The sequence below is a fragment of the Rhyacophila brunnea genome, unplaced genomic scaffold (assembly GCF_057557595.1).
Source record: "Rhyacophila brunnea isolate RB1 unplaced genomic scaffold, BYU_Rbru_1.0 scaffold_2, whole genome shotgun sequence".
In the NCBI taxonomy this organism is placed as follows: Eukaryota; Metazoa; Arthropoda; class Insecta; order Trichoptera; family Rhyacophilidae; genus Rhyacophila; species Rhyacophila brunnea.
Genome location: NW_028232859.1, coordinates 38,525,499 through 38,553,239, shown reverse-complemented (window position 1 = coordinate 38,553,239; position 27,741 = coordinate 38,525,499). Strand labels below are relative to the sequence as shown.

Genomic DNA, 27,741 nt, shown 5'->3' with positions numbered 1-27,741 from the left:
AATTTAATATTCGATGCATTCTCGAATTAAAATTAATTTCTAATTTAAAAAATGAACTAACCATAAGCTTTTATCTTTAAATGATTCATATTTTCTTTATTTACTACATATTCCATGTTACATTTTTAACATAAAAATATTATTTTTTAGCCTATCAATACGCCACTATGTTAATCTTTCGCTTGTACATAATATTCAGAATCAGTTACCGGCAAAAATAGACATGTCCATTATCATATCCGTCAAGAAATGTTCATAATAATATGAGCCTATAAATTACACGTTTTAAGGTAATGACTGGTACACTTGACCCTGTAATGAAGTATTATTAACAGTGGCGAAGACTGCCTGAGGTAAACGATTATAACAGATGAAAAGAATATGTAACAATTTCAAACAAAAATATTTTTATTGTCAACTTCTTTGATACTATTGTCTTTATAATAATACTAAAAAAAACATTTCATCATCACTTTTTCACAATGTTATTGGATCAATGGGAAATATAGAAAATCATAAAAATATATTACATATTAAGTTTATTTTGATCATTAGCTGTCATACTGAATTCAATCCTGTTACTAATACACTTTCTTTCAAAGCTGTAGAACTTCCTAGAAAAGTTTTTTTAATATTTCATTGTATTACCTTACTATTTCAATATAATTTACAGTGATATAATAAGTATGTTGTAATTTTTTAAATATTTCTATGCACAACTGCCACTTTTGTTATAAACACAACTGAAAGCTGCCGAGTCTGTTTCTCAACATTGTTTTAAAAATATTGTGGTAAAAGGTGGAACTCGATAATTTTTTTAAAAGTGTTATTGATGGTCAATTAATGAAATTAATTACATCCTTGCTATAAAATAGAAACCGGCTATATTTATTATTTATTTTTTCGATTTTTTTGTTTGAATGATGTTAATTAATTTTTGATACTTATATTTGCTTTTCCCTCCAGTACCGACCACGTCTCTAAATCAGTTTACAGGTGTACACCATAACATGTTAGACGCCCTTCGATAATAGATCTCATTTTTTTAAATGAAAGTGTTATAGGTAACATCACGGAAGCAGTAATACAAATTCCAGTATGTATACGGTGAAAGACGTCAGCGAGTGGTCAAATTGTGATGTGAACAATTCTGGATTCGGATACTGAGGAAATAATTAAGGAAGCATCAAAGGCACAGGACCAAATGGGGAAAGAGGATATTGCCGAGGGAAATATTGGTTCTACACATTCTAAAGTTTCCAATGCTCAGATCGGTGGTTCCTAAACTCGGGCGCGAAAAGTTAAACAACCTTTAATCCTACATTGCTTTGTGTATTCAATTCATCTACACATATTTTTTTTCATATGAAATTATTATATAAATAGGGGGGTGCCAAGATTATTTTTCTTAGATATGGGGATAGTAACATAAAGTTTGGAAACCACTGAATTTTAAAATGTGAAATCATTGATAAAAAATTCAGCAAGCCAATGTGAGAATATTATAGTGATCAGTTATTGTTATGTAAAGCGCCGGCTATACGCTCATGATTTATCGGTTTGTATCGGGAAGCCCGTGTGTATGGACGGGAAAACTGAAGGTCGCGCAAACCGGAAAGCGCTGTAGGTGTTCTGTATTTTTCGCACAAACTATACCGTGCAGGCAAGTCGCTGCCACTGTTAAAATGCTTCCAGATTTCAGACCGGTTGTTCAGAAGGTTTAATTAAATTGAATTATTAAATTTTAAATTTTTATAAATTGATAAGCAAATATTGAATAATTAGTACTATGAAAGGACGCAAACATCAACAGTTGAAACATATTACATTATTTATTTTATGAATTTTTAACATAGGTACATATTTCGATAAAAAATACTCTTGCTAGATAGGTATCTTTTTCCTCTTGAATATCTGGTCTACTTAATATTGGATAATCGAGGTTCTACTGTATGTCAGTGGCAGCGTTTAATTGAATTTTAAAAACTAACCAGCACCATCTACAAATTGTATTCCTAGTTCAATGAAAACAAATAAGTATGACTGACAAAGTTTAGTGTGCACTATTCATGTCAAATCTTAATAACCTACCTCCACCCCTCGCCACTGCTGTACGTACATGCTTGGCATAATAATAGTATACCTGAGCTGTGCCCATTTAAAAATTAACGGTTGAATAGATAATTTTATGACTTCACAGACAGCGGAGGTATATGGAAACAATTTCGTTATTCATTGGAGATTTTTTTATCATAGTACATTATTTATGTAATAATTATATTAATTTTTCAAGTATGATTAATTATTTTCCTGTGTTCCATATTATAATTTAATACTTATCTACAATAATATGGCAGATCAAATTGTGCTGTAAATAAGATCAAAGTAAATATATCCAAAATCAGGTTGGTTGGAAAATTATACATAAATATTCCATGTATAATTTACAAGAATCTTGAAGTTATAAATACTTTAAGATGCAATTATTTCTAGTCCAATTAGTTTAAAAAAACTCTAAATTTAACATTTAAACAAGTAATTAAAATTTTCAAAATTTATAACATGTAACCAATATAAATGAGAGTATAAAAACTAAACTAAAAAACATCAAAAATCTGTTATTTTCCAATGGTACGAGGTGAGTTCCATAAGGTCGCGGAGTGATGGTGAAAGTAGCAAGTATTGGGGTTAAAATTATTTTTTTATTGTTAGGTAATCCTTTTTAGGTATACTTGTGCAAATTCAAGTTGATTGTTCCATTAAATTGCTTCAAATATTCAAAAGAACAAATCTATCTATCTAAGAACAGTCAATGATAATTTTAAAAATGTCAAATATTGAGCTCCGTGCAGTAATTAAATTCGTCACAAAACAGGGAAAAAGTGTGGAAACTATCCAAAATGAAATGAAATTGGTTTATGGCACCCTTTGTTGTGGTAAAACCATGATTTATAAATGGTCACATTCATTTAAACAAGGTAGAGTCATTAGAAGATGATAACCATTGTGGAAGGCCAAGTGACGTCACTACACGTGAATTGTTATTAATATTCGAAGATACCCTTATGGAAAATGGTCGGCTAAAACTAATCGAAATTGCAGAAAGGGTCAATCTACCCAAAACAACGATTTTCAGAATTATACACAAAATTCTTGGGATGTCGAAGGTAAGCGCAACATGGGTGCCACGAATGCTTATGCCACATCAAAAAAGTTACTGTGTGGAATGTTTTAAGCAATTTCTAAAGCTGTCTGGCGTCAATCAAGAAGAACTTATCAACAAAATTGTTACGGGAGATGAAACATGGGTTCATCATTAATAAGTTAATAGTTATTAGTTAATAAAAGAGTCCATGCAGTGGGATAAAAAGGGTGGTTCAGCCCTCAAGAAGTTTAAGGTCGTACCATCGGCTGGGAAGGTGATGGCAACAGTGTTTTGGGATTCCTAGGGAAGGAATCCTATTAATTGATTATAAACAAAAAGGCACCAACATCACAGGACAGTACTACGCTATTATTCTAAGTCACTTAAAAGAATCTATGAAAGTAAAAAGGAGGGGTAAAAAAACAAAAGGCATGTTCTTACTTCATGGCAACGCACCTGTTCACAAGGCTCAAATTGCAATAGCTGCTATGAAAAAATGCGGCTTTCAGGAAATGCCTCATCCACCTTACAGTCCTCATCTGGCATCTAATGATTATTACCTGTTTCCAAATTTGAAGAAAGACTTACGTGAAAAACATTTTGATGATGATGAGTCCCTACAGGTAGAGGTAATTGAGCATTTTGAAGACAAATCGGAAAATTATTTTTATGAAGGTTTAGAAAAATTAATTGCTAGATCTAAGAAGTGCATTCATGTCCGAGGAGATTATATTGAAAAATAAAAATATAAAACATAATATATTATTCTTTTCTTTCTATCCCATTCCGCGAACTTATGGAACTCCCCTCGTACATTAACAATACACATTTTAAAGTGGACGGAGTCTACCATGAATGGTGGCATTAAATAGATTACAATAGAAAAATAGTACATATAACAGTATGTATTATAATCTAATTTTTTTTAATGTTATTCATTAGTATCACAGTTAGAAACTCTTTGTAAAAGTATCAGAAGGTATGATTTCCAAAAAAAACAACATATAAATCTAATTCAATGTTTTATACATCAGAAAATGAAGATTCACTTGAGTTTCAAAATATTAACAACCGGACTTCCTTTATCAAGTGGAAAAGGTTTCTTAAGACTAACGCATGTGTTAGTTAATGGCGTATCTATTGGCCTCGCTTTACAATGTTTAACTGAACAATGATCAACGGCTTCGACAAACTTGACAAGCATATTATTATTGCCACCATTGGGACCGACGGAATATTCACAAGTAATATTTTTATTAACCATATCATTGAGACAACAATCCATTAACTCGTAATATTCCAAGAGAATTTTATCATATCGTACATCTGTCAACTGGATTCCATTTTTAGCCGCTAATATCCCCGTCACGTAAACATCATCGATCCAAAAATATGGTGTCGACATGGCCATGGCAACTAAGTTTTTGGCAGTTTCAGGTACCGTTACATACATCCAACCGGATACAAATGGTGGATAAAATGACTTTTTGTATTCAGTTTTAGTAACGTACCATTTGTTTGCCTTATTACGAATAACCTTCATCCCTCTCAAAACATAGCCTAATATAAACTTAAATCTATTATCAACTCGAATGGCTTTTATATACTTGAGTAAATTGTTAATGTTGAAGACAATATCGTCGTCTAATTTTATAATAAAGTCGGCATCGGGACAATTCTCAGTCGCCCATTTTAATCCCATGATGTGTTTGTAGGTGAGATTTCTATACGCCTCGAGAAAATCTCCTTGAAGGATGTCACCAAATCGAGCACTCTCATCTCGTATCGACTCTTGGGATACTCCAAACCTGAAATAATTACATAAAATTTAGCTATTTGAAATGTTACCTTCATTTAGGGTCGGAATTTTATAAAGTACACACAATATTTTAAATTAAAGTTAAATACCTACCATATTGTTAATAAATGGATTTATGTACTACCATAAGTATAATGTTGGTTTCTTTTTGTTAAAATTGCAATGCGATAGAATGAGAAAGAGAAAATATTTTATCATATTAGCAAGGATTAAAGAGATGCAAAATAATATCGCTCTCATTTCAAAAATATATAAGTACCTAGTTACTGTTTTGTAGTTCCTACTTTAAATGAAAACAATAATAATTCTTGTAGACACCTTGGGTCCTTATGCAATAAAATAAAATTTCAAAAACAAAACAGCGTGTGAAAATGTCTATCTCTCTGGGAAGCACATTGATTAGTCTCGCACCTCCCGTTAATGGTGCCTTATAAGCCTAGCTCGAGGAAACATTTCTGTGGGTCTATTCTATACTTATCGACCGCTAAAATGATAAATATTATCAAACTTAGGGTAGGTTTGTATCAAAGTATTAGCACTTATTGTAACAATTACAATAAGTTGGTTGTAATTGTTACAATAAGTGCTATAATTTAACAGCACCTCTCTTGCCGCTAGAAAGGTAGTTGGAAAATAATCGTTTCGACGAATTATCGAAAGGAAAATAATTATATGTGATAAAAATTAAAGTGCTCTAAGATAAGCTTGTAGAAAACTACATCAGTTCTCCAGATAATTGACTCGTAATATAATACTACGCACTCATGAGACGTAAAGCGTACATAAGACATTTGGAAGTGTAACTATGTATAATAAATTTTTATTGGCTCTTGACATGATGTTAAGTAATTTTAATTGAGAATGGCGTGGTGTTTACTTATATAATATTCTTCATAACATACTTATCTGCCCCAGAAGATTTTGCCAAAAGAAAGACTCGTTTTATTCCAATTTTATGCAATAATTCAGAAGGCAAAGCTCGCCTGTGAGCACTTCGTAATTCCACATGTTCAATGTAAGATGTGACCACACAAATAATTGTTTCAGAACCTGTTAATAAAAAAAACCTTATTCTATTAATTATACAAAATAATTATGATATATAATTCAAATAATCAATGTTAATACATAAATTTTGTGAAGATTATCAGTGTGTCTAAATAACTATTGTAACTACAGACAGGGCCAGTCATAGCAACTTCGAAGTCGGGCAGCGAATATTATTTATATTGCATTCACCCCAAGACCGGGGATATATAAGTTTATTAGTTATGTGGTCTCCATATCGTCAGTCCCTATTAAAAAAGTCGGATCTGAAATTTTGTCATTTTCGGATTATTACGTAAAAGTTATTTAAACACTTTAAACATTTATACCACAATCAGTTTTTTTTGTTTGTTTGAAAAATTTCGAGATACTCAAGTTAAAAATGACAGATCTACCGAGAGTGTCCGAATGACAATGTCGGTTCTTACCAACCGACATTGTTGGCTGGGCGTGGGCGAGCAAGATGCGTCGGATCTGACAGTTGCTGCAATGTTCACCGGACAGACGGATGTTTTTATAAACGTTTAGAAAAGTTTCTATAACCCATATTTTTATTCATTATGACAAGCAATAGGTCACAAAGAATATTTGATGAAACATCTTTGATTGCTCGTACTGAAAATTAGCATTTTGCAGATCCGACTTTTTTAATAGGGACCGATGATATATGTCACGCTCTAGAGGGCGGGGAGGGGTCTGATATGTGATGATTTATGACGGAGGGGGGATCAGAGGAAATGTGACATTACAAAGTTAACAATATGTATATCGTCAATCGGGGATTTAAGGTTTAATATTTAAAAAAAAAAAACATTTTTTCTGTTTTTTAATGTTTGTTAACGGAGTCAAAAATGTGATGATGGGGGGGGCTTAAAAATAGGCAAAATCGTGTGATTTCATATATGGACTTAAGGATGTAGCTACGCAAATTGAATATTATATTATAATATTATTACAAAATTAGTATAAATATAGTATTACATACAACTCAAATATTTAATTATATAAATTGAATAGGTTCTTGTAGGTTAACAGGAAGCCAGCGGCACACAAATTTTGGAAATAGCCGATATATTGGATTATTTGTTAGGTTAGGTTTTCATTCTTGAAGTCATGGATTTTGTCAAAATTGGCTATGAAAATTGGCACGGTTTCCGCCTGGCTTCCTGTAAACCGACTTGTACAGAGCTTAAATACTCAACTAATGTTACAAAAGCAGATGTAAGTAAGTGCCTATAATTTTGTAGTAGGTATGTTAAAGATGTTGAATTTTCTTCCAGATGTAGCCATTGGAAATTCATAGGCATCATAAAAATTGCAAGTTCTAGGGTTTGGCGTAACAACCTACCATTTTTGTGTGCAAAAAATATATGAAAGCCCTCTCATTTCAGCGTTAATGGGTGTGAAAATTAGAGGTCCCAGAGCCTCTGGACCGGAGGTCCTTTTTGCTCCATTTTAATATAGGCTGCATCTCTATAGAAGATTTCAACATTTTTAGTGTAAGTAGATTAAACTTATTTCAACCTTTTGATAACCAAAGTCCAAAATCTAGCCCCTTGCTTTGATATATCTATGCATATTGCTTAATAAAATATGTACATACTAACTTTTACAGGGTCGACTATTTAGCAAATGCTTAATGTCAAATACACTCCCCTTCGTTGTATCTTTAGTATAATGGGAGGCATAATGAATTTTATTTTTCAGGTTATTATTAAATATTATTATTACAAAAAATATAACTATGGACAGAACAATAAATAACAAGAATGACGATTTCATATTCTTAATTTTTAAATTATCGGATTAAATGTAAGTTTTAATTTAATTCGTCATAGCTTTGCAACATTAGTGTATAGAATTACTCAAAAACCCTAGACAATTCTATGGGTCCTGTCGTTTAATAAACTACTTTTCCGTGACAGTTGACATTTTTGACTAAAATAATAAAAATACATTTTGAAAATAAATGAGAAAGTTGACTGACAGCAGAGCAACAGGTTTCAAGGTCAATCTGGAACATAGATAATATACATCAAATCTGGATCATAGACTAAATCTGGGTAGTTGTGATTTTGTCGCCGAATTATGGTACCTATTGTACGACAACATCTTCTTGGCTAGTAGGTACGTGAAGGAAGGCGCTGTTGTCGACTAAATGGGAGGAGCTTGTTAGTTTATAATGGAATTGCGGTTAAAAATGGGAGGAGTTTTAACACGTAGCCAAGAAGATGTTGTAATAGAGTACGCGGTCCAAGAAATTTAAAGTATTACGGCCAAAGACATTGCACGGTGCAAAAATAAAGCCTCCCCAAACCAAAGCGAATTATTCGCCAATCAAGCTCGTATTGGCTTACGGGACAGAGCACGCTTGCGCGACCGCCTTGCGTCTTGAGTGCGAATTTGCAGCGAATATTCGCTGCGATTTTCGGGAACTCTGTCGACAGCGAATTTATTCGCGGCGGACAATTTCGCCAAGGGAATTAGTAAAATCAAAATGGCGAAGACATTGAGCAGCTGATCGAGTTGGTCCGGAAATATCCAATCCTTTATAATTTCTCTGACAGTGACTACAAAACATGAGAAAGAAAGATAAGATATGGGATGAAATTGGCAGGGAAATTGTTGAAAATGGTATGAAGGTCGTCATAATAATATCTTTTATCTTTGTCTAACCAAAGTATGTAAAGTTTTTTGACAGGATGAATACGCTAGGTATTATAAATAAATAACTTTAATCTAAGGTCCCGATATTTAAAAAATACATATTATTAATTTGCGTCATGCACAGCCTTTAATAACAGAAACTTTATAACTTTGATTGTTAGGGCACTGACAGTTCTAACTTATTGCGATCGTTTGACGTTTTGGTTTCGACTTTCGAGCAGTCATATCAATAATGTTATAATTAGGTATCATTCATAGATAAGATACGTATCATTTACAATACCTACTTCAATCATATTCGGTATCGGTCACGTAAATACCCATTTTATATATGTACGTCAAGTTGGACTGCCCACTTTTGAAATTCAAAATTTTGAAATAGCGAGTCGTTAGTGCTGTGTTAGTGCTGGTTAGTGCTGCAATATAATCGTTAGTGCTGTTATATTAAAAAAGTTATAGGCAATTCAATGTGGGCAGTCCAACTTGACGTCAAGTTGGACTGCCCACTTTGTAAAAACAAATAAAATTCAAAATCCAAAATAGCCAAACGTTAGTGCTACATTAGTATTGGTTAGTGCCGCAAAAATTATTGTTATTGCCATTAAATTGCAAAAGTTATGGGCAAATCAAATTATAAAAAACGTCAAGTTGGACTGCCCACTTTTTAAAAACAAATAAAATTCCAAATCCAAAATAGCCAATCGTTAGTGCTACGTTAGTGTTAGTTAGTGCTGTAAAAATTATCGTGATTGCCATTAAATTAAAAAAGTTATGGGCAAATCAAATTATGACAAGCGTCTAGTTGGAGTGCCCACTTTTCAAAAACAAATAAAATCCAAAATAGCCAATCGTTAGTGCTACATTAGTTTTGGTTAGTGTTGCAAAAATTATTGTTATTGCCATTAAATTGCAAAAGTTATGGGCAAATCAAATTATAAAAAACGTCAAGTTGGACTGCTCACTTTTTAAAAACGAATAAAATTCAAAATCCAAAATAGCCAATCGTTAGTGCTACGTTAGTGTTAGTTAAAGCTGTAAAAATTATCGTAATTGCCATTAAATTAAAAAAGTTATGGGCAAATCAAATTATGACAAGCGTCTAGTTGGAGAGCCCACTTTTGAAAAACAAATAAAATTCAAAATCCAAAATAACCAATCCTTAGTGCTACATTAGTATTGGTTAGTGCTGCAAAAATTACCGTTATTTCCATTAAATTACAAAAGTTATGAGCAAATCATTTAGGTACCTACTAAAGTGAAGTTTTTATGTACTTACAGGTAAGGACCTAGCTCAATTGTTAGAGTGAAAGAAAAAATAGATTAGAATAGATAGGTACACATTTTAGCCTGATTTCCGAAGCTGATGTTATTGAAACGTTTAACTACCTGGAAGGATCATTAGATTAAGCGTTTTCACCGGAAAATATATACCTATGGAAGGATACGATTACCTAGAAGAATAAAGGTAGGTAATGTAGAAATTTAGAATTAACCCTGAAAATAACACAACATTCATAATTGAAGCCTGAAAATAATACAAGATAATGTAAAGTTTTATGCGCGAATATAAGTAGGTGTGCACGGGCAACAGTGGATTGTATGGGACGAAGGGATGGTGTTTTGTTTGAAGCCAGCGAAGGCAGGTAGCAAAGGATTGTGTCCATGGCCTTTTCCGTTATTGCAGACTGCAAACACTGTTGCCAAAGATAGACATGTTCGGATACAGAATATATTGCCGATTATACAATTAATAATCGGCAGCACTAAATGGTACTAGTGTATTTATATTTTGTATACTTACCTACTTTCGTGTGTTTAAATGGTACAATCAAGTTTCTCCGTAATGACATGCTAAAATAGGTAATTTGAAATAGGTAATGTTTTCACAGGAGTTTAGCAAGATTTTTTAGCGCCCGTTGCATTAACCAAACATATTACATGGTACTTCATATACCTACCTACAACTGTTGTAGGTATGCGAACTTGTGCCTAAATAAAACGAATCATAATAATATAACATAGATACTTTTATTTAAGATAACTTTTATAACTACCTACAAGCGGTTAAATACTGTCACTTATTATTATGACAGCACTTGATATAATATAACTGCATACCTATTTTAATGTTTTCACGGAATCTTTATAAGTTTGGCCTCCAATAAATACAGAGTTTATATTTTAACTACCTAGCCTATTCATTCCTATACGGCAAAAAAATATGCCAAGAAATAACACCGCATAGTTTCGATTTTGTATGGCGAAGTTCAGCTTTGGCCGGGTTAAATTATACCTAGCCCAGTGTTGCTAACCGTACTATAATTATAGTATTTGTACTATACTTTTGGTCCGCGTGTTTACGTTATTATATACATACATTTTAATACAGTTTTGTAGAAATATTATTGAGAATGACTAAATATTCACAGTGTAATTAATTATTAATAACAAAAAAAAATAATCAATTAAAATTGCTACTGAGGCCAAAGAAGTTATAACATTAACGAAGATAGTATATTATAACAATGATAAAATCAAGATAAACATGAATACAATATAGACAGGTAGATCTAAGTATTCCATAATTATTATCAAAATCCAAAAATAATCAACAAAACGTCCAGTAGGTACATAATATATAGTTGGCAAATCGATGTTATTAAATTAGAAAAAAAATAATAAAATTAAAATAATTGAGCTGAGTACAAAAAGGGCATTTGTCAAACAACATGATTTTCCAGGAGAATTGTAAGTTTTTAGATAATATGGATTGATCTAAAAATATAAAAATAGTTTGAAAGCTTAAAATACACTTTAAATGTATGCATATATTTTTGTGTTACACTTCACCTTAAGAAACTTAAAAATACAAAAAATAATAGTATGTGGCAACTATAAAGATTCATTAAATAAAATTAAAAATTACATTGCCACGTACATTAATAAACGTGAAATAACAGTTAGGGAATTTGAAATTAGTTTGATTTAGTATTCTCCGTTATTTTTTTCTGAGAAACAAGAAACCTATTGGTACCTAATTATATTTTTAACAGATGACAATGTGTACTATATTTTTACCCTAAATACTATAATTTTGGAGGTCCTGTACTATAATTCCACTTTGAAAAGATGGCAACACTGACCGAGCCTTGAAAAAGAAAGAACATACAAGTTCAGTTGTCCTGCAGCGACGAACGTTGAACCTCTTTCCGCCTCTTAAGCTTTGTTCGGACTGTTCCAGTGATTTAGTCGAGTAGCGAGTGATTTTGTAAATAAACGTGTCTGAACAGACAAATTTAGTCGGTAGTTTAGTAAAATCGTTTTTCATAATTTTTGTGTTAAGCATTTGTTTTTTTTTATTAATTTTGTTTTTGTATAAAAAAAAATTTCAATATGCCGAGACAGGCAGCAGTTTGTGACGATGAACTAATGAAGTGTCTTGAAAAATTCAAAAACGAAATTGTTGAAGATGTTCGGAAAGTGCCTGTTCCAAAAAATGAAGTTTATTTAAGAATGTCCAAGGAATTGAACTTTAAATTGTCTACAAAAGCTTTATATAATTTGTTGAGAAAAAATAGCTGTGCATTATTTGTTCAATTGGGAGGTCAGTACAGTGAACATGTTTCCACAAAACGGTTGTGCCCAATCGAAGACAGCTCTGATTCAGATTCTGAATCATTAAAATTTGAATTAAAATTATCATCGGATGTGTGGGAGCTGATCAAACCCAATAAAATTTTTGCTATAAGGAATGAACCCAATCGTCCAAATTTAAAATTTCGAACGCGTACTGTACCACCAAAAGGAGTTTGGACGCACGTTCTCAACGACGAAATTTACAAACAAAATAAAACTAATTGTATATGGGTATTTCGAACAGGTGCTTTTCGTTTTCTTTGCGAAGCAAAATGCAAAGAATGTGGTGCGTATTTAAAATGTGTAATAAAAGAAAACAATAAGAACTATGATGGTGACAAAATAATTTCATGTGTAATCACTGGTTACGATGTAAATTTTAAACATACACAACAATCAAAAAGGCATTTATCTGGAATTAAAAGGATTGAAGCGGCGAAAGAATTGACTCATCAATCAGCAGTTGTGTATAAAAGACAGTTGGCGAACAATACAATGGCTTATGGTGATTTGGAACCCCCAACATTACACCCGGAACATATTTACCGTCAAGTAAGATATGAACTAGCTACTGACAATCAACTGCACAGCAATGTGATTCTATCAATCTGGCAAATGAAACACACATTGCCATTCTTAGGTGCCATCCATAATTGTGGACTTGATCCATTTTTTGTCCACTATTGGACAATATCACAAATGGACTTTTATAAACAATATAAAAAAAAAAACTGGTCTGTACTATCACTGGATGCAACAGGGAGTCTTGTAAAAGCGATGGAACCCCAACCAAAGCCAATTGGTTACACGAGGGCAAAACGCATATTTTTATATGTAGGTGTGTTAAAAGTTAATAATATTAGCGGTACCCCTGTAATCCAAATGATCTCACAAGCACACGACACACTTTCCATTACTTTTTGGTTAGAGCAATGGATTAAATCGGGCGCTGCAATACCGGATGAGATTAGACTCGATGCATCTTCCGCGCTAATAAATTCAGTAATCAATTGCTTTACCGACTGTAATGATATTAAAGAATACATCAAAAAAAGTATAAGATATCTGTCGAATAAACAATGTGAGAGGCCAAGATGTTTCATCCGAATTGATAGGAATCATTTTATATCTTCTGTTACAAAATGGAGATGTTTTTCAGAGATAGACAAAAGATTAAAGAAATTTTACTGTCACTGTATTGGGTTATTGGTCGACGAAACATCCATAGAAAATATAAAATCTATAATAAAAAACATTGTATTCGTTGCATTATCTACCCATGAAAATATTCAAACTGATTCAGCTAAAAAATTCCTTATATCATATGTGGCGAATGGAATTTGTAACAATTTATTACAGTATGAGGAAGACAGTCATACTGATAGTGATGATAATGATGATACTGTTAATTTTGTAAATATAGACGATAATGAATGCGAATGGTTTGAAGAATATGTGAATAATGTGAAAAGTGATATGAATAATATCGATAATAACCAGGATAATTTATATTGGCTTCCTGGCCTGGAAAAGCCATTAAAGAGCATTTGTTCTAAAATGCCGTTATGGACAGGCATCATGATACCGCTAATTAATGGCAGTAGTTGCGATCTTTCCTGCACTACCTCGAATGTGGAGAGTTATTTTAAGGATTTAAAAAAATTGACATTAAAAAATGAAAATTTGCCTATCAGGGCAGATTTGTTTTTAAGCAAACATTTATTTTCTCTGGAAGGTCAGTTGAAAATTACGTCTTCGAAATATCACACTGCTCTCGGAAGTGAAAAAAATTTTGATGATCTTCCAAAAGAAATAAGTGATGATGATTTTCCAGAAGAATCTATTTTTTCGCAAAGACCACGACCGGAAGAAAATTGGCGAGGGCAAAATGTTGTGAAACGACGAAATCGGCAATCATATTTCAATATACAACCGGATTGGAGTTCCGATACTGCAGATGTTATATCGGTGAAGCCAATTAATATTTTAAAAAACGGACATTTATTGCCAGCCATTTCATTTAAATCTAATTTAATAGCATTAGAAAATACGTGTGCCTTCGACGCAGTTGTTCATGCACTCGTGATAACTTATTTAGATGCAGAAAATTTTAATAAAAGTGTTGTGGATTCAATGAGAACTTCTAAATTAAGTGAATTAGTATACTGTGTTAGTGGAAAACAAGTAGTGTCACAAAAATACAAATTAAGGGCAGAAATTTTGGATTCCATTTTCAGTCCCTATCATTTTAGCAAAAACTTGAAAAAAATTAAATGTGATTGTAATGTGTCTCTAATAGTTGAGAAAGTAGTGAGGCTAACATTTCCATCGTTACAAAGATCTGACAAATGTTCTAAACTTAATTGTGATGATCGGATTCACATGATTGCATTTGTTCCACTCGACTACAATATTTTAACAATTTTTGGTATAAGTAGCTTGCAAGAAGCTATAGTGTTGTCGGATGAACGAAAGTGTAATAATATATTTAATTCTAAACATTGTGATGGTAAAATAACATCAATTTTTTCATGTAGTTCCGATCTTATATTCTTTGAAATATTTGGTATCAATGCTCAAGATGCAGACAATAACTACCGAGTAACTATATCCGATATACCTCTAACTTTAAGTATACTTAATAAACAATTTAAATTAAAAGCATTGATTGATTTTATTCCACCATCGCATAAAGACTGTAGTGGTCATTACGTAACCCATGTACATCGGTCTTCAGGTCAGTGGGAATCAATCGATGACCTTCAAAACAAAATCAAACTAATTTCAAATTCCGTAACTGTTATTCCACATTTATTAATGTACGTGACAATGTAATTTTTAATTTTATTTATAAATCTTCCTAGTTACCACATACTATTTTTCTTGTATTTTTAAGTTTCTTAAGGTGAAGTGTAACACAAAAATATATGCATATATTTATAGTGTTTTTAAAGCTTTCAAACTATTTTTATATTTTTTGATCAATCCATATTATCTAAAAACTTACAATTCTCTTGGAAAATCGTGTTGTTTGACAAATGCCCTTTTTGTACTTAGCTCAATTATTTTAATTTTATAATTTTTTTTCTAATTTCATAACATCGATTTGCCAACTATATATCATGTACCTAGTGGACGTTTTGTTGATTATTTTTGGATTTTGATAATAATTTATTATTGAATATTTAGTTCTACCTGTCCATATTGTATTCATGTTTATCTTGATTTTATCATTGTTATAATGTACTAATAACTTCTTTGGCCTCAGTAGCAATTTTTAATTGATTTGTTTTTTTTTTATTTTGTTAGTAATAATTAATTATACCGTGAATATTTAGGTAGTCATTCTCAATAATATTTCTACAAACTGTATTAAAATGCCTGTTTATAATTACCTTTATTACTTGTTTATATCCATTAAAAATTTGATAAAATAACATTTTATTGTTTTATTATTGATTAGATGAATTTAAATAAATAAAATATTTAAATGAATAGTTGATGAATGAACGTGGTAGTAAAGAGAATCTGGATGTTTCAATGCCCTTATTCATTTAAGGGGGAGGCATGCCAGCAGAGAACCTAGCGGAAAAATACGAAGCTTGCAATTTGAGATGTTTTTTTGATAATTTACAAAAGTATCTGAAAACATTACAAAGATTTTTTTTTTAATGTAAAGAAGATAAACTTACAATTGTAACATAATACATTATATTTTATGGTCATATTTGTTATTAAAATTTAGTTTATTAAGTTTTCAATTTTTCGTCGTTTAGATTTTTGACTAATTCATCGTTTTAATATTTTTTATATTTATTTTATAAAAAATAAACTAATTTTTATAATAAATATGACCATAAAATATAATGTAAATAATAAGATCTGACCCCGCAACGAATTCAAATTTTTCTACATTTTTTTACAATTGTAAGTTTATCTTTAAATTAAAAAAAAAATCTTTTTAATGTTTTCAGATACATATTTATTAATTAATACAGTTAAGATTCTAAATTATCAAAAAAAAATCTCAAATTGCAAGCTTCGTATTTTTCCGCTAGGTTCTCTGCTGACATGCCTCTCCCCCTTAAGTACCTCTTCCGGTTGTAAATTCTTAGCGGCGAATTCAAAAATTTTTGAATTTTGGACTTTTTTGATGAACTTTTTTTCTAGGCTCGCCAAATTTTTTTTCTATTATGAAAGTATAGAACTTTGCACCAATTTTTAATACGGAAATTACGAAATTTTAGTAAGTAGATACTTTTAGCGTATTTTTTAAGATCGAACGCAAACCTTTAAGATAAGAATACTTACATTTTTTCCGATATTCAAAATTATAGTATTTTGGACGTACTATACCTTTTTCATATCGTACATAGTACGCGGCCCAAAATTATATTACAAATACTATAATTATTATAGTATTTGTACAATAATTTTGGTCCGCGTACTATGTACGATATAAACCAGGTATATATAGTACGCCCAAAATACTATAATTTTGAATATCGGAAAAAATATGTAAAAAGTACTAAAATTTCGATATTTTCATTCGATAAATTGGTGAAAAGTACTATAATTTCGCAATATAAGAAGATTTTGAGTACTTGGAAAAAAATTGCTCGAAAAACGTAAAAAAACCCTTGACTGGTTTAAAATGAAATTTCTTGAATTCTTCGGTAAGCATTTTTGGTCGGAAGAGGTACCTAAATGAAAAGGGGTCTCGGAGTTTCTCAAATTCTCCGTTATTTTTTTCTGAGAAACTAAAAACCTATACCATGGTTTCCCAAACTATGGGTCGCGAGCGAATATTGAGTGGGCCCTCGCCACTGTATACATGAATTAAAAAATAGGAAGTGATAAATTTGATATTTCATTCAGCTATTTATAATTCCTAAAAATTGAAATAAACTTAAGTTACGGAAATTATTGTCCTATACATTTTCAACACTATGACAACGCGTACTATATTTTTTTACGCGTACTATATTAGTTCTCTGAACTATAATTCCACTTTGAAAAGATGGCAACACTGACGGTTGGTAACACTGGACTAGGTATAAAATTTAACCCGGCCAAAGCAGAATGAAAGGAATGAATAGGCTAGGTAGTTAAAATATAAACTCTGTATTTAAAGATTCCGTGAAAACATTAAAATAGGTACGCAGTTATATATCAAGTGCTGTCATAATAATAAGTGACAGTATTTAACCGCTTGTAGGTAGTTATAAAAGTTATGTTAAGTAAAAGTATCTATGTTATATTATTATGATTCGTTTTATTTAAGCACAAGTTCACATACCTACAACAGTTGTAGGTAGGTATATGAAGTACCATGTAATATGTTTGGTTAATGCAACGGGCGCTAAAAAATCTTGCTAAACTCCTGTGAAAACATTACCTATTTTAGCATGTCATTACGGAGAAACTTGATTGTATCATTTAAACACACGAAAGTAGGTAAGTATACAAAATATAAATACACTATTACCATTTTGTGCTGTCGATTATTAATTGTATAATCGGCAATATATTCTGTACCTATCCGAACATGTCTATCTTTGGCAACAGTGTCTGCAGTCTGCAATAACGGATTTTCGGAAAAGGCACCGGACACAATCCTTTGCTACCTGCCTTCGCTGGCTTCAAACAAAACACCATCCCTTCGCCTCATACAATCCACTGTTGCCCGTGCACACCTACTTGTATTCGCGCATAAAACTTTACATTATCTTGTATTATTTTCAGGCTTCAATTATGAACTAAAATCATTGAGTTTACCTGCGGAAATCAGGCTAATAATGTGTACCTATCCATTCGAATCTCTTTTTTCTTTCACTCTAACAATTGCGCTAGGTACCTACTTACCTGTAAGTACATAAAAACTTCACTTTAGTAGGTGCATAAATGATTTTCTCATAACTTTTGTAATTGAATGGAAATGACGGTAATTTTTACGGCACTAACCAATACTAATGTAGCACTAAGGATTCGCTATTTTGAATTTTATTTGTTTTTCAAAAGTGGGCTCCCCAACTAGACGCTTGTCATAATTTGATTTGCCCATAACTTTTTTAATTTAATGGCAATTACGATAATTTTTACAGCTTTAACTAACACTAACGTAGCACTAACGATTGGCTATTTTGGATTTGGAATTTTATTCGTTTTTAAAAAGTGGGCAGTCCAACTTGACGTTTTTTATAATTTGATTTGTCCATAACTTTTGCAATTTAATGGCAATAACGATAATTTTTGCAGCACTAACCAATACTAATGTAGCACTAACGATTGGTTATTTTGGATTTTGAATTTTATTTGTTTTTCAAAAGTGGGCACTCCAACTAGACGCTTGTCATAATTTGATTTGCCCATAACTTTTTTAATTTAATGGCAATTACGATAATTTTTACAGCTTTAACTAACACTAACGTAGCACTAACGATTGGCTATTTTGGATTTGGAATTTTATTCGTTTTTAAAAAGTGGGCAGTCCAACTTGACGTTTTTTATAATTTGATTTGTCCATAACTTTTGCAATTTAATGGCAATAACGATAATTTTTGCAGCACTAACCAATACTAATGTAGCACTAACGATTGGTTATTTTGGATTTTGAATTTTATTTGTTTTTCAAAAGTGGGCACTCCAACTAGACGCTTGTCATAATTTGATTTGCCCATAACTTTTTTAATTTAATGGCAATTACGATAATTTTTACAGCTTTAACTAACACTAACGTAGCACTAACGATTGGCTATTTTGGATTTGGAATTTTATTCGTTTTTAAAAAGTGGGCAGTCCAACTTGACGTTTTTTATAATTTGATTTGTCCATAACTTTTGCAATTTAATGGCAATAACGATAATTTTTGCAGCACTAACCAATACTAATGTAGCACTAACGATTGGCTATTTTGGATTTTGAATTTTATTTGTTTTTACAAAGTGGGCAGTCCAACTTGACGTCAAGTTGGACTGCCCACATTGAATTGCCTATAACTTTTTTAATATAACAGCACTAACGATGATATTGCAGCACTAACCAGCACTAACGCAGCACTAACGACTGGCTATTTCAAAATTTTGAATTTCAAAAGTGGGCAGTCCAACTTGACGCACTTATTTTATATTCGTTGATAATATTTTTTTAGGTTAGATAGGTAGTCTAAGATTATTTTTTTGCATCTAACATTATGCAGCATAGCATTTCTATTGTAGCTAAAGATATAATATACATATAGGTAGATAAGTAGGTACTCCATGTCGTCATTGTGGTATTTTGTAAGGTTTTAGACCAAAAACCTTACATACTACTTACTATCGGGTTATTTACAGTAGGACATAGGTACCTAGGTTGTTTGTTTTTTGATCTCAAGAGACCTCAATCACAAAAACGATATTATGTACCTATATACCTACTAGGTATATATTTCCTTCATTATGTATAGGTATATTGAGCTAATAAACTGGTTTTGCCCAGTGCCGACCGCGAACCAAGATAATATCTACATGTTCCATGTACCTACCTAACATAACCAATGTTTTCTGTTTCACATTAATTTGTATACCTACCTACAAACATTTTAAACTTAATTGAGATGTTCTTAAACTTCTGTTCATGTAATATTATGTAGGTAGGTATATCTTGGTCTGCATTAGGCAATAAGATTAATAATTTTATGTGCATGTAAATATAAAGGTCAGGTACCTCCTCTAAGTACATAATATTATATTATCATCATGGATACCTACCTGAACGATGTTGGAGATATACTAATGCTTTGTGATGAATTTAATTTTAGCAAAGATCTTCAACCTTTCAACGTAGGTACAAAGCACCAGAAGAAATTAAAAATGAAACCCCCGGCATTAACAGGAATAAAATAATATTTCATCATCAACATCAGTCGGGGTCATTCCACTGCTAGATGAAAGCCTCTTCTAGCTCCTTCCACTATTTTCGGTCTCTAGTTCTTCGCTGCTACATACTTTTATTGTACTTCACGTGAACAAAGAGATCAACTAAGTGAAGTGTCAATCAACAAAAGTGGCATTTGTGCACAATGTTAATGAATTTTCCAAAACATTAAGTGTGATAATATAATATACAAGGATGAATAAGGCGTGGGCGAGGGCCAAGGTCCATTTTATGATTCCTCTATTGATGTACCTATTTTTATTAAGAAAAATGTTTGCCGTAGAATGGGGTGAATACTGAATAGACCCTTTTTAAAATTTCTATTTTTCTGCTACACATTATTGGGACAAACATGAATGACTTAAAACCTGTTTCTATGGACATAATCATACTCTAAAATATTTTTCAACTACCATTTATTATCAAACAGCCAATTTTGTGTGATGTCTCTTTCTATCCAGCGTTGGGGTGATTATAGACATGGCGGGTGGATAGAATTGAATAATGGTAATTTCCTAATGTTAAAAATGTAATTAAGTACCTACTGTACATTACAAATTTATGTAGGTACATTTAAGTATGTAAATCAAAATCAAAAATATAAATTTAAATGTTATACAACACAGTATCATGTAAGTATTTAAAAAAACATATACTTACATAAACATCTATTTATCCAAGAATTATTTGATACTTGAATCTGTATTTTATTTACCATATTCGATGGATGTATGTGGTGTATTTTGTAAAATATTTGGTACGTATTTATTATTTAACTAAGCGTATTTAATTTGCTACGTGACCTGTAGCTCTTTTATAATCACAAATTATTGTTGAATGTTCCGAAAATGAGTTTATGTGCCGAAACAGCTGTCAAGGTAAATGACTCAGTTAAAGTAGAATTAACAAAAATAACTATATTTCAAAACCATTATAATCCATCTACCATGTAAACACCATTTCAAGTAATAAAGAAATAAAAAGTCACCTAATTAAATAATATTATACTAGAAAAAATATACTATCTATATACCCACTTAATTTTCATTTAAAGTTGTAAAACGCCCGGTTACTAAATAGAGGAAGGACAGAGTCTTCTGGCACGACCGAATCACATTGGAACGGTGTTATTGTCATTTGAAAGTAACAATACTGACACCTAAATGAGTCGCCTGTACTGCCAGAATCATCTGAACCCTGTCTACCTATCTATATACAATTTATTGTTATTTTTTTTCATATTTGTCCATTTTATTACAATATCGTGTTACTTTTAAAGCTCATTGTAATTCTAATAATTATATAAATATTTTTCTTGTATTCTGTGCAAAAATGATTATTAAAACTTTCTTAACCTAAACCAAGTATTTTTTATTGAATGATCCTGCAAAAATATTCAAGTACAGTTAAGTGACATATTTTGTTTCGGTGTATAAGCCATAAATAAATATACATAAATTATATTTAATATATACATGTATACTGTATGTATAGCCACGGTTGGTCTTGCACTTGTTGCTGTAGCTATGCGATCTGGTGTGGTCCATTATCCAAAAACACTCAATCACATCCCTGATCAAACAGCGGGCAGCCGTGTAGTGAGTCTGGCTGGCCTATGGTGGCACTAGAATGATTTCAATATACACAGTCTGTTAATTTGAATATGTTTTCGACTGAAAGTTGTAAAAATATTAGAAATCAGGATTTAAATAATTAAAAAACTGTTTCATGCAAAATTTTGATTCCTTTGAAGTACCTATACAAAATACGGATGAATATAAACCAAACAAAAATATTTGTTACTGGTACTGCCATAGTAAAGTAAAGTTTAACATACTTCCCTAATAGAACAAAATTCCCAATTCTTGTCGTTCTGTAGATGTTTCATTTCAGTTTTTACCAACGATCCATTAAATATGAATTGGTCATAAACACTCAAAGGAAATCTGGCACTCACTGCCAGAATGTCCATGTCAGATACCTGCATAAAAATAAATGTCATGTTATGATATTATACGTAATGAATATGAATGTATCAGAAACAACATAGATTTTATTACGAATTTTACATTTACAGAAAATTTCCTGCGCTCATTTTTGAAAGTCTCCAAGTATGACGGGTATATTTGCACATGGGTGCAGTTAATGCACCCAATGATTTTCGGGAAACCTGCCCTTTCTTGAAGTCTGAAATTAAAAAATATTTTTACCGACACAAAATAATATTCCCGTTAAATTATTATTGAGTAGGTAATTTACTTGTGTCTATGTGCAGTTACTCTAGTTACATGACATGTACATTGTAATATTGTATAAATTGATCAGAGGGTATCAACACAACACTAAAGACTGTCAGCGCTGTATGGCGACTGTATGTAAGTATTACTAAGCACTGCTATTATGGCATCGGACACGTTTCCTATGCATCTGCTTACTGATGCCTGGCTCATTGCGCAGAAGACTTGGCCTACCCGTTTTTGGTACGCTCCCTCTGCGTAGAAACGCAAAATAGTCAAAACCTACAATTCAAATAACGGAGACATGTTATTTCAATAGCATATTACCTTCAAATCCTGTTAACCCTTCATGGTAAATGCTTATTTATAATATGTGCAGTTATGAAACTGAGTAAATCTATCTTACCTATGAGCCATGGCAATCTTGCCCTGTCATAAAGTAAGGTTATATTAAATGTCGATGTAATTTGTCGCACGCCATCTCATTATATCTTCAGCGTGTAATAAGCATTCAGAAGACGTGTACATTTTGTCAACACACAACTGTCACTTTGACATTCGTATATGTATTTAGTCTATGGCTGCATCCAATGCTGCCACCTTGTTTCAGATAATTAAAATACACTTTACGCAAAGTAGGTAAAAGTTGTAGCAATTCTGAAAGCGCTATAGTGTACGTATATTTTTCATATTTAATTCATACAAATTATAGAATATTTGGCGTAAAATATTAATATTATTTACAATTTTAAATCTGGCGCGTAAATAAAATTATTTAGTTTATGGCTGCGTCACTGACGCTTTGGTGTGGGGCCAAACGCGAAATTCGCATCAAATCCAAGCGGTAGCGACAGCGACAGCGAGGGCGTTTCGAATTCGCTGCGAATATTCGCTTTGGTTTGGGGGAGGCTTTATGGTAGGAAAGTAGGTAGTAGGTAGGTAAACGTGTTGTTGAAAATGTAGGTAGGTATACGTTTTTAGTTACTCACAAAAAAATAATGGAGAATTTGAGAAATTCCGAGGCTCTTTTTTATTAAGACTTCTGACCAAAAATAATGCTTACCGGTAAATCTAAGAAATTCCACAATAAGGTCAAGGGTTTTTTACGTCTTTCGACCAACTTTTTTCTCAGTTGGTTCTCCAAATTGTCTTCTATTACGAAATTATACCTACCTCTGTACGTAAATATCAAAATTGTGCTTTCAGCTTATTTTTCAGATATTCAAAATTATAGTAATTTGGGCGTACTGAGTAGGTATATCTTTTTAATGAAAGGAGTTTTACCTACCAATAAAACTCTTATTATTCATGTTGACTTTGAAGTCCTTGAGATAGGGTTTGCTTTCCTTCTTCGAGTGAGGTGATATTCTACAAATTTAATTTCCTTTTTCTTGTCGTTGGTCATTCCTCCCTTTTTATTCACTGGTCATACCCGCGCGTCCCTTTTTTATGTAGGGAGTTTGGGACTCCTTTGTCTTCATTCTGGACTTGACTTTCGTATTGTTTAGATGAAGCGTCTGACATTTCATTTCTAACTATCAAAAAATTATCTTGGACGAACATTAAGTGAGGCGTCTAATTCCAAAAAGCGATAAGTCCACATTTGGTCAAAATCGAGAAAAAAATACGCACTTATTCTTTGTATAATTTTACACATTATGTATTGATCTATAAATTCCAAAACTCGACATAACCCTACGAAAAAATATATTTTAAGTCTAGATTTATTACAAAAAGCGCCAAGTCAGTGTTTCATATTATTTAAAGGTTGGTTGATTTCGCGCGTGCTTAAGTCAACCAATAAGGGAACGTTCAATATTGAAAAGGGCGTCTCTCATGCTGTAGCATCTGGTAAACTCATGACAGTGCCACGGATATATGTGCCTTATGCGGAGTAAATTAAAAAGTGAGCTACAAATAGCGCTACGTCCAATTTTATTTTGCCTATATTTATTACATTTAAGAGTTTATCGGCTAAAACAAATTGCCATTTGGTTCTAATTTCGACAAAGAATACAACGGAAAAAATAATCTCACATTAAAACAAATAATTTAAGCTTGAAACATAAAAAAGTTGTTTCCCGAAAATATTGAATTAATTGTGGACTTGTCGCTTTTTGTAATTAGACGCTTCAAGTGATAGTTAAGTGAATGTTAAGAGATCAGTGATTATGGCGCAACATCTGAATTACCGTAAGGAGGATATTCTAAAAGCAATGGACACCAGACGGCGAAGCAGAACTGCTACTGGAGGAAAAGTTCAACGTACGAGCGTAAATTAAGATGCTGATGTTTGAGGTATCCTCGTTACGTACCTTATTTCAGCAGGGGGGCCGGCAAGGAGTGGCACAACGCCCAAAAACAATTCTTGACGGCCCCTACGGTCGTAGAGTTAGGTCTAAATGACGAGTTGCGTCGGTACGACCACTCGTCATCAACTAACCATCTGACGGAGAATCCCTCCAGAATGCGACGTTTTCCCAACGAGACAGCTTCTGGAAGGGTATGCAAGGGTTAGTTAATCCAATCCTCAAAACATCAATTAACTCAACTCAATCTCAACAGCGATGGGCCTATACCAAAAAATCGAAGTGGGTTTTGGGGACAACGCCTAATAAAATTTGCGAGGGCAAGAGTCAGATCCTTACGGAGGAGCGCGCCGAGATTATCCAAGCTCGGCGCCTGGTGATTTCGTCCTCAGTGAAGGATACTGTCATACCCATGATCATTGGGCCTCTCCCGATAGATAAAATTAATTATTAGGTATAACCATGTCACCTGACCTCCTAGTCAACAATGGGCGTACGTACGTCCATTATTCCTTGATTAACTGTCAAAATATTCAACTTGTACTACAAATGTTCAATACATGCGTAAAAACTTTTCGGATTCCCAAAATCTGGAGGAATGCACGGGTAGTTGCTTTTCTTAAACCAGGTAAAGAAGCAAATGATCCAAAGCACTTCCGACCAGTTTCGCTACTATGCCATATTTTTAAACTGTTTGAAAGACTGATCCTTAATCGCATCTCAAATTTCTTGGATGAAAAAATAATCAAAGACCAGGCTGGTTTCAGGCCTGGAAAATCGTGTTGTGGACAAATTCTAAATCTAACACAGCATATCGAAGACGGATATGAACGAAAAGAAATAACTGGCGTAGTATTCATCGACCTTACCGCTGCATATGACACGGTAAATCATAAAAAGTTATTGAGAAAACTTTATGAACTTACCGGCGATCTCAACTTAAGGACGCTCATAGGGACATTTCTGCAAAATCAGCGCTCGAAATGGACCGGAACGCACCGGAGCGCCTTTGTGGTTCGTGGAATTCCAAAATATACAGTTCCGGCTCGTAGATTCATTTAAAATTGCGTTGCGGTTCGTTAGATTGAGATATTTATGTGTGAACATATCTTTTAAAGTTTTTCTCAAAATTAAAAATTAACGAAGTTATGTTATGCCGGGCATGCAAGGGTTAAAAATAAAATTTATGACATCCCTAAATTTTTTTCTATTTTCTTTTTTGTGACGATACATCCGTGTCTAAATGCATTGTCTAAACACTCCAAATAATTGCATACTTACATGAAAAAAGTAACTGCAGCTGCAAGCTACAAAAGAATTGTGTTTTTGCTGACATTGTTTGAATACCTTTTGGATTTAAATAACTTAAATTCAATAAAAAATAAAGTAGGCCGCTTTTACCTTTGACTGGTATGCATTGCGAATTTACTTACCTACTAATTTATTACTTATATTTTATTGTGAGTGATAAAACTTATTTATTTTCATCGCCATCTAATCGCCGTGTTAATTTTATACCCACGTCTATTTTTGCGGGCAAAATTTTCGGTGGTAAAATTAATATGATAAAGTTTGGTAATTTAAATTGTACAATTCCGCTAAAATATACTTATTAGTGATAATCGCTTGTTTTTTGAAACATTTTGTATTATTTAAATTTGTTCTCTTAAGATTTGGTTAAACATCTCAGCAGGCGGTACCTTTCTATATATTACATATATATATATTTGTCGTTGGTATCCAAACTGATTTAACATAATGCTGTTGACCAGTGGCCACAAGCAGAATTTTTTCGTTTTGAAAATGATAAATATGAGTGGATATTTATAAATTTTATGAAGGTTTAATTAAGTAGTAGGTACTTCGTGTAAATCTGCTAAAACATTAAGAATTCACTCCGATAAGCATTTAAGATCGACAATACAGTGGAAACAGGGTTTTCTGATTCAATGTCTTTCAACAATTGACTCGTGTTAAAAAATATTTATGACGTGTCGTAAACCCTTGTTTTTACAATGAATAATGAATGAATGCACCATTATGCCATTTTCCTACAAAAATGTTTTTGGTATGAAACTATTGAATAGCCTACCGTAATTAGTTTATTTTTAAGGGACGTTTCTATTGTGTTATAATTACATACGTTGTAACTTGGTACTTTAAAAATATGTAGAGAACTTTTAGTTAATTTTTGTTTGTAAATTTGTTTTAAAAAAAATAGGAGTATCCTCCAATAAAATTTTATTACTATCATAATAATAAATTATTGTTCTGTATTATCATTATTCATCACCGTGGCAATAATAATGAGACTAGGTAAGGACAAACATCACAAATTGAATCGTTTAGTTTAAAATACACTCACGAATTAGGTAGGTACGTGTTCAGTGCGGACATCTAATAATTTTAGATGGTAGTCATAGATTAAATAAATACGGTGGTAAGTTCTTTAATCTGAGGTGGTAAGCGTAGGTATATTACAATAATGGTAACCAAAGCATCATCATTGTAACATATAGGTCATGGTCTCCACAACGGGGGGCTGAGAGGGCTCTAGCCCGGGAGCCCGTGCTCAGGAGGAGCCCGGCGAGGCGAACCGACCAGATAAGTGAGATAAACGCACATCACAAATTTGCTTTAATAGTAAAAAAAAGAAGTTTCTTACAATAATATTATTTAAAGTTATGTGGTTATACGAAACAATTTTTAATTGTGTGTCAATACTCGACATCTCCATAATTCGTATGGATGTATTAAAATATACAATAAAACACTAAATATACAGATTGTTGTTACCGCGTACATACTGCCTTTATTCTTAGCGATAAGAAGGGGGGCCCACCAAAGATCCTAGCCTGGGGGCCTGCTTCACGATGTGGGGCCCATGGTATGGGTACATACATACACTACAATATTAATCCTTATAATGTTGAATATAGGTAGGTACCTACTGATTAATGACAA

At 32.3% G+C, this 27,741-nt stretch overlaps 2 protein-coding genes across 3 annotated transcripts; both read right to left on the bottom strand.

Moving 5' to 3' along the window:
• Positions 1-2,710: 2,710 nt before the first annotated feature.
• Positions 2,711-7,928, bottom strand: LOC147072295 (beta-1,3-galactosyltransferase 5-like). Its single transcript, XM_085947792.1, has 3 exons — positions 7,619-7,928; positions 5,867-6,014; positions 2,711-4,953 (listed from the first exon to the last, which is right to left on the bottom strand). Exons 1-3 carry the CDS (start codon positions 7,791-7,793, stop codon positions 4,191-4,193), a joined length of 1,086 nt encoding a protein of 361 aa, XP_085803918.1. The 5' UTR covers positions 7,794-7,928; the 3' UTR covers positions 2,711-4,190.
• A 13,655-nt stretch (positions 7,929-21,583) lies between these two features.
• LOC147072294 (uncharacterized) lies at positions 21,584-23,019 on the bottom strand. 2 transcript variants are annotated; one of them, XM_085946879.1, is made up of 4 exons: positions 22,875-23,019; positions 22,301-22,418; positions 22,069-22,212; positions 21,584-21,855 (listed from the first exon to the last, which is right to left on the bottom strand). In XM_085946879.1, exons 1-4 carry the CDS (start codon positions 22,883-22,885, stop codon positions 21,808-21,810), a joined length of 321 nt encoding a protein of 106 aa, XP_085803005.1. In that variant the 5' UTR covers positions 22,886-23,019; the 3' UTR covers positions 21,584-21,807. The 2 variants fall into 2 exon arrangements, with proteins under 2 accessions (XP_085803005.1, XP_085803006.1); XM_085946880.1 differs by having other exon boundaries at positions 22,307-22,418.
• Between the last annotated feature and the right edge of the window lie 4,722 nt (positions 23,020-27,741).

Coding starts and splice junctions, on each gene's coding strand:
- LOC147072295 (XM_085947792.1), bottom strand. CDS start 7,793: ATGAAATCGTCATTCTTGTTATTTATTGTTCTGTCCATAGTTATATTT. Junction 6,015..7,618: donor AAATAGTCGACCCTGTAAAA/GTTAGTATGTAC, acceptor TTTTATTAACAG/GTTCTGAAACAATTATTTGT. Junction 4,954..5,866: donor AAATCTTCTGGGGCAGATAA/GTATGTTATGAA, acceptor TAATTATTTCAG/GTTTGGAGTATCCCAAGAGT.
- LOC147072294 (XM_085946879.1), bottom strand. Junction 22,213..22,300: donor GCAGGAAATTTTCTGTAAAT/GTAAAATTCGTA, acceptor ATTTTTATGCAG/GTATCTGACATGGACATTCT. Junction 21,856..22,068: donor AATTTTGTTCTATTAGGGAA/GTATGTTAAACT, acceptor AAATCATTCTAG/TGCCACCATAGGCCAGCCAG.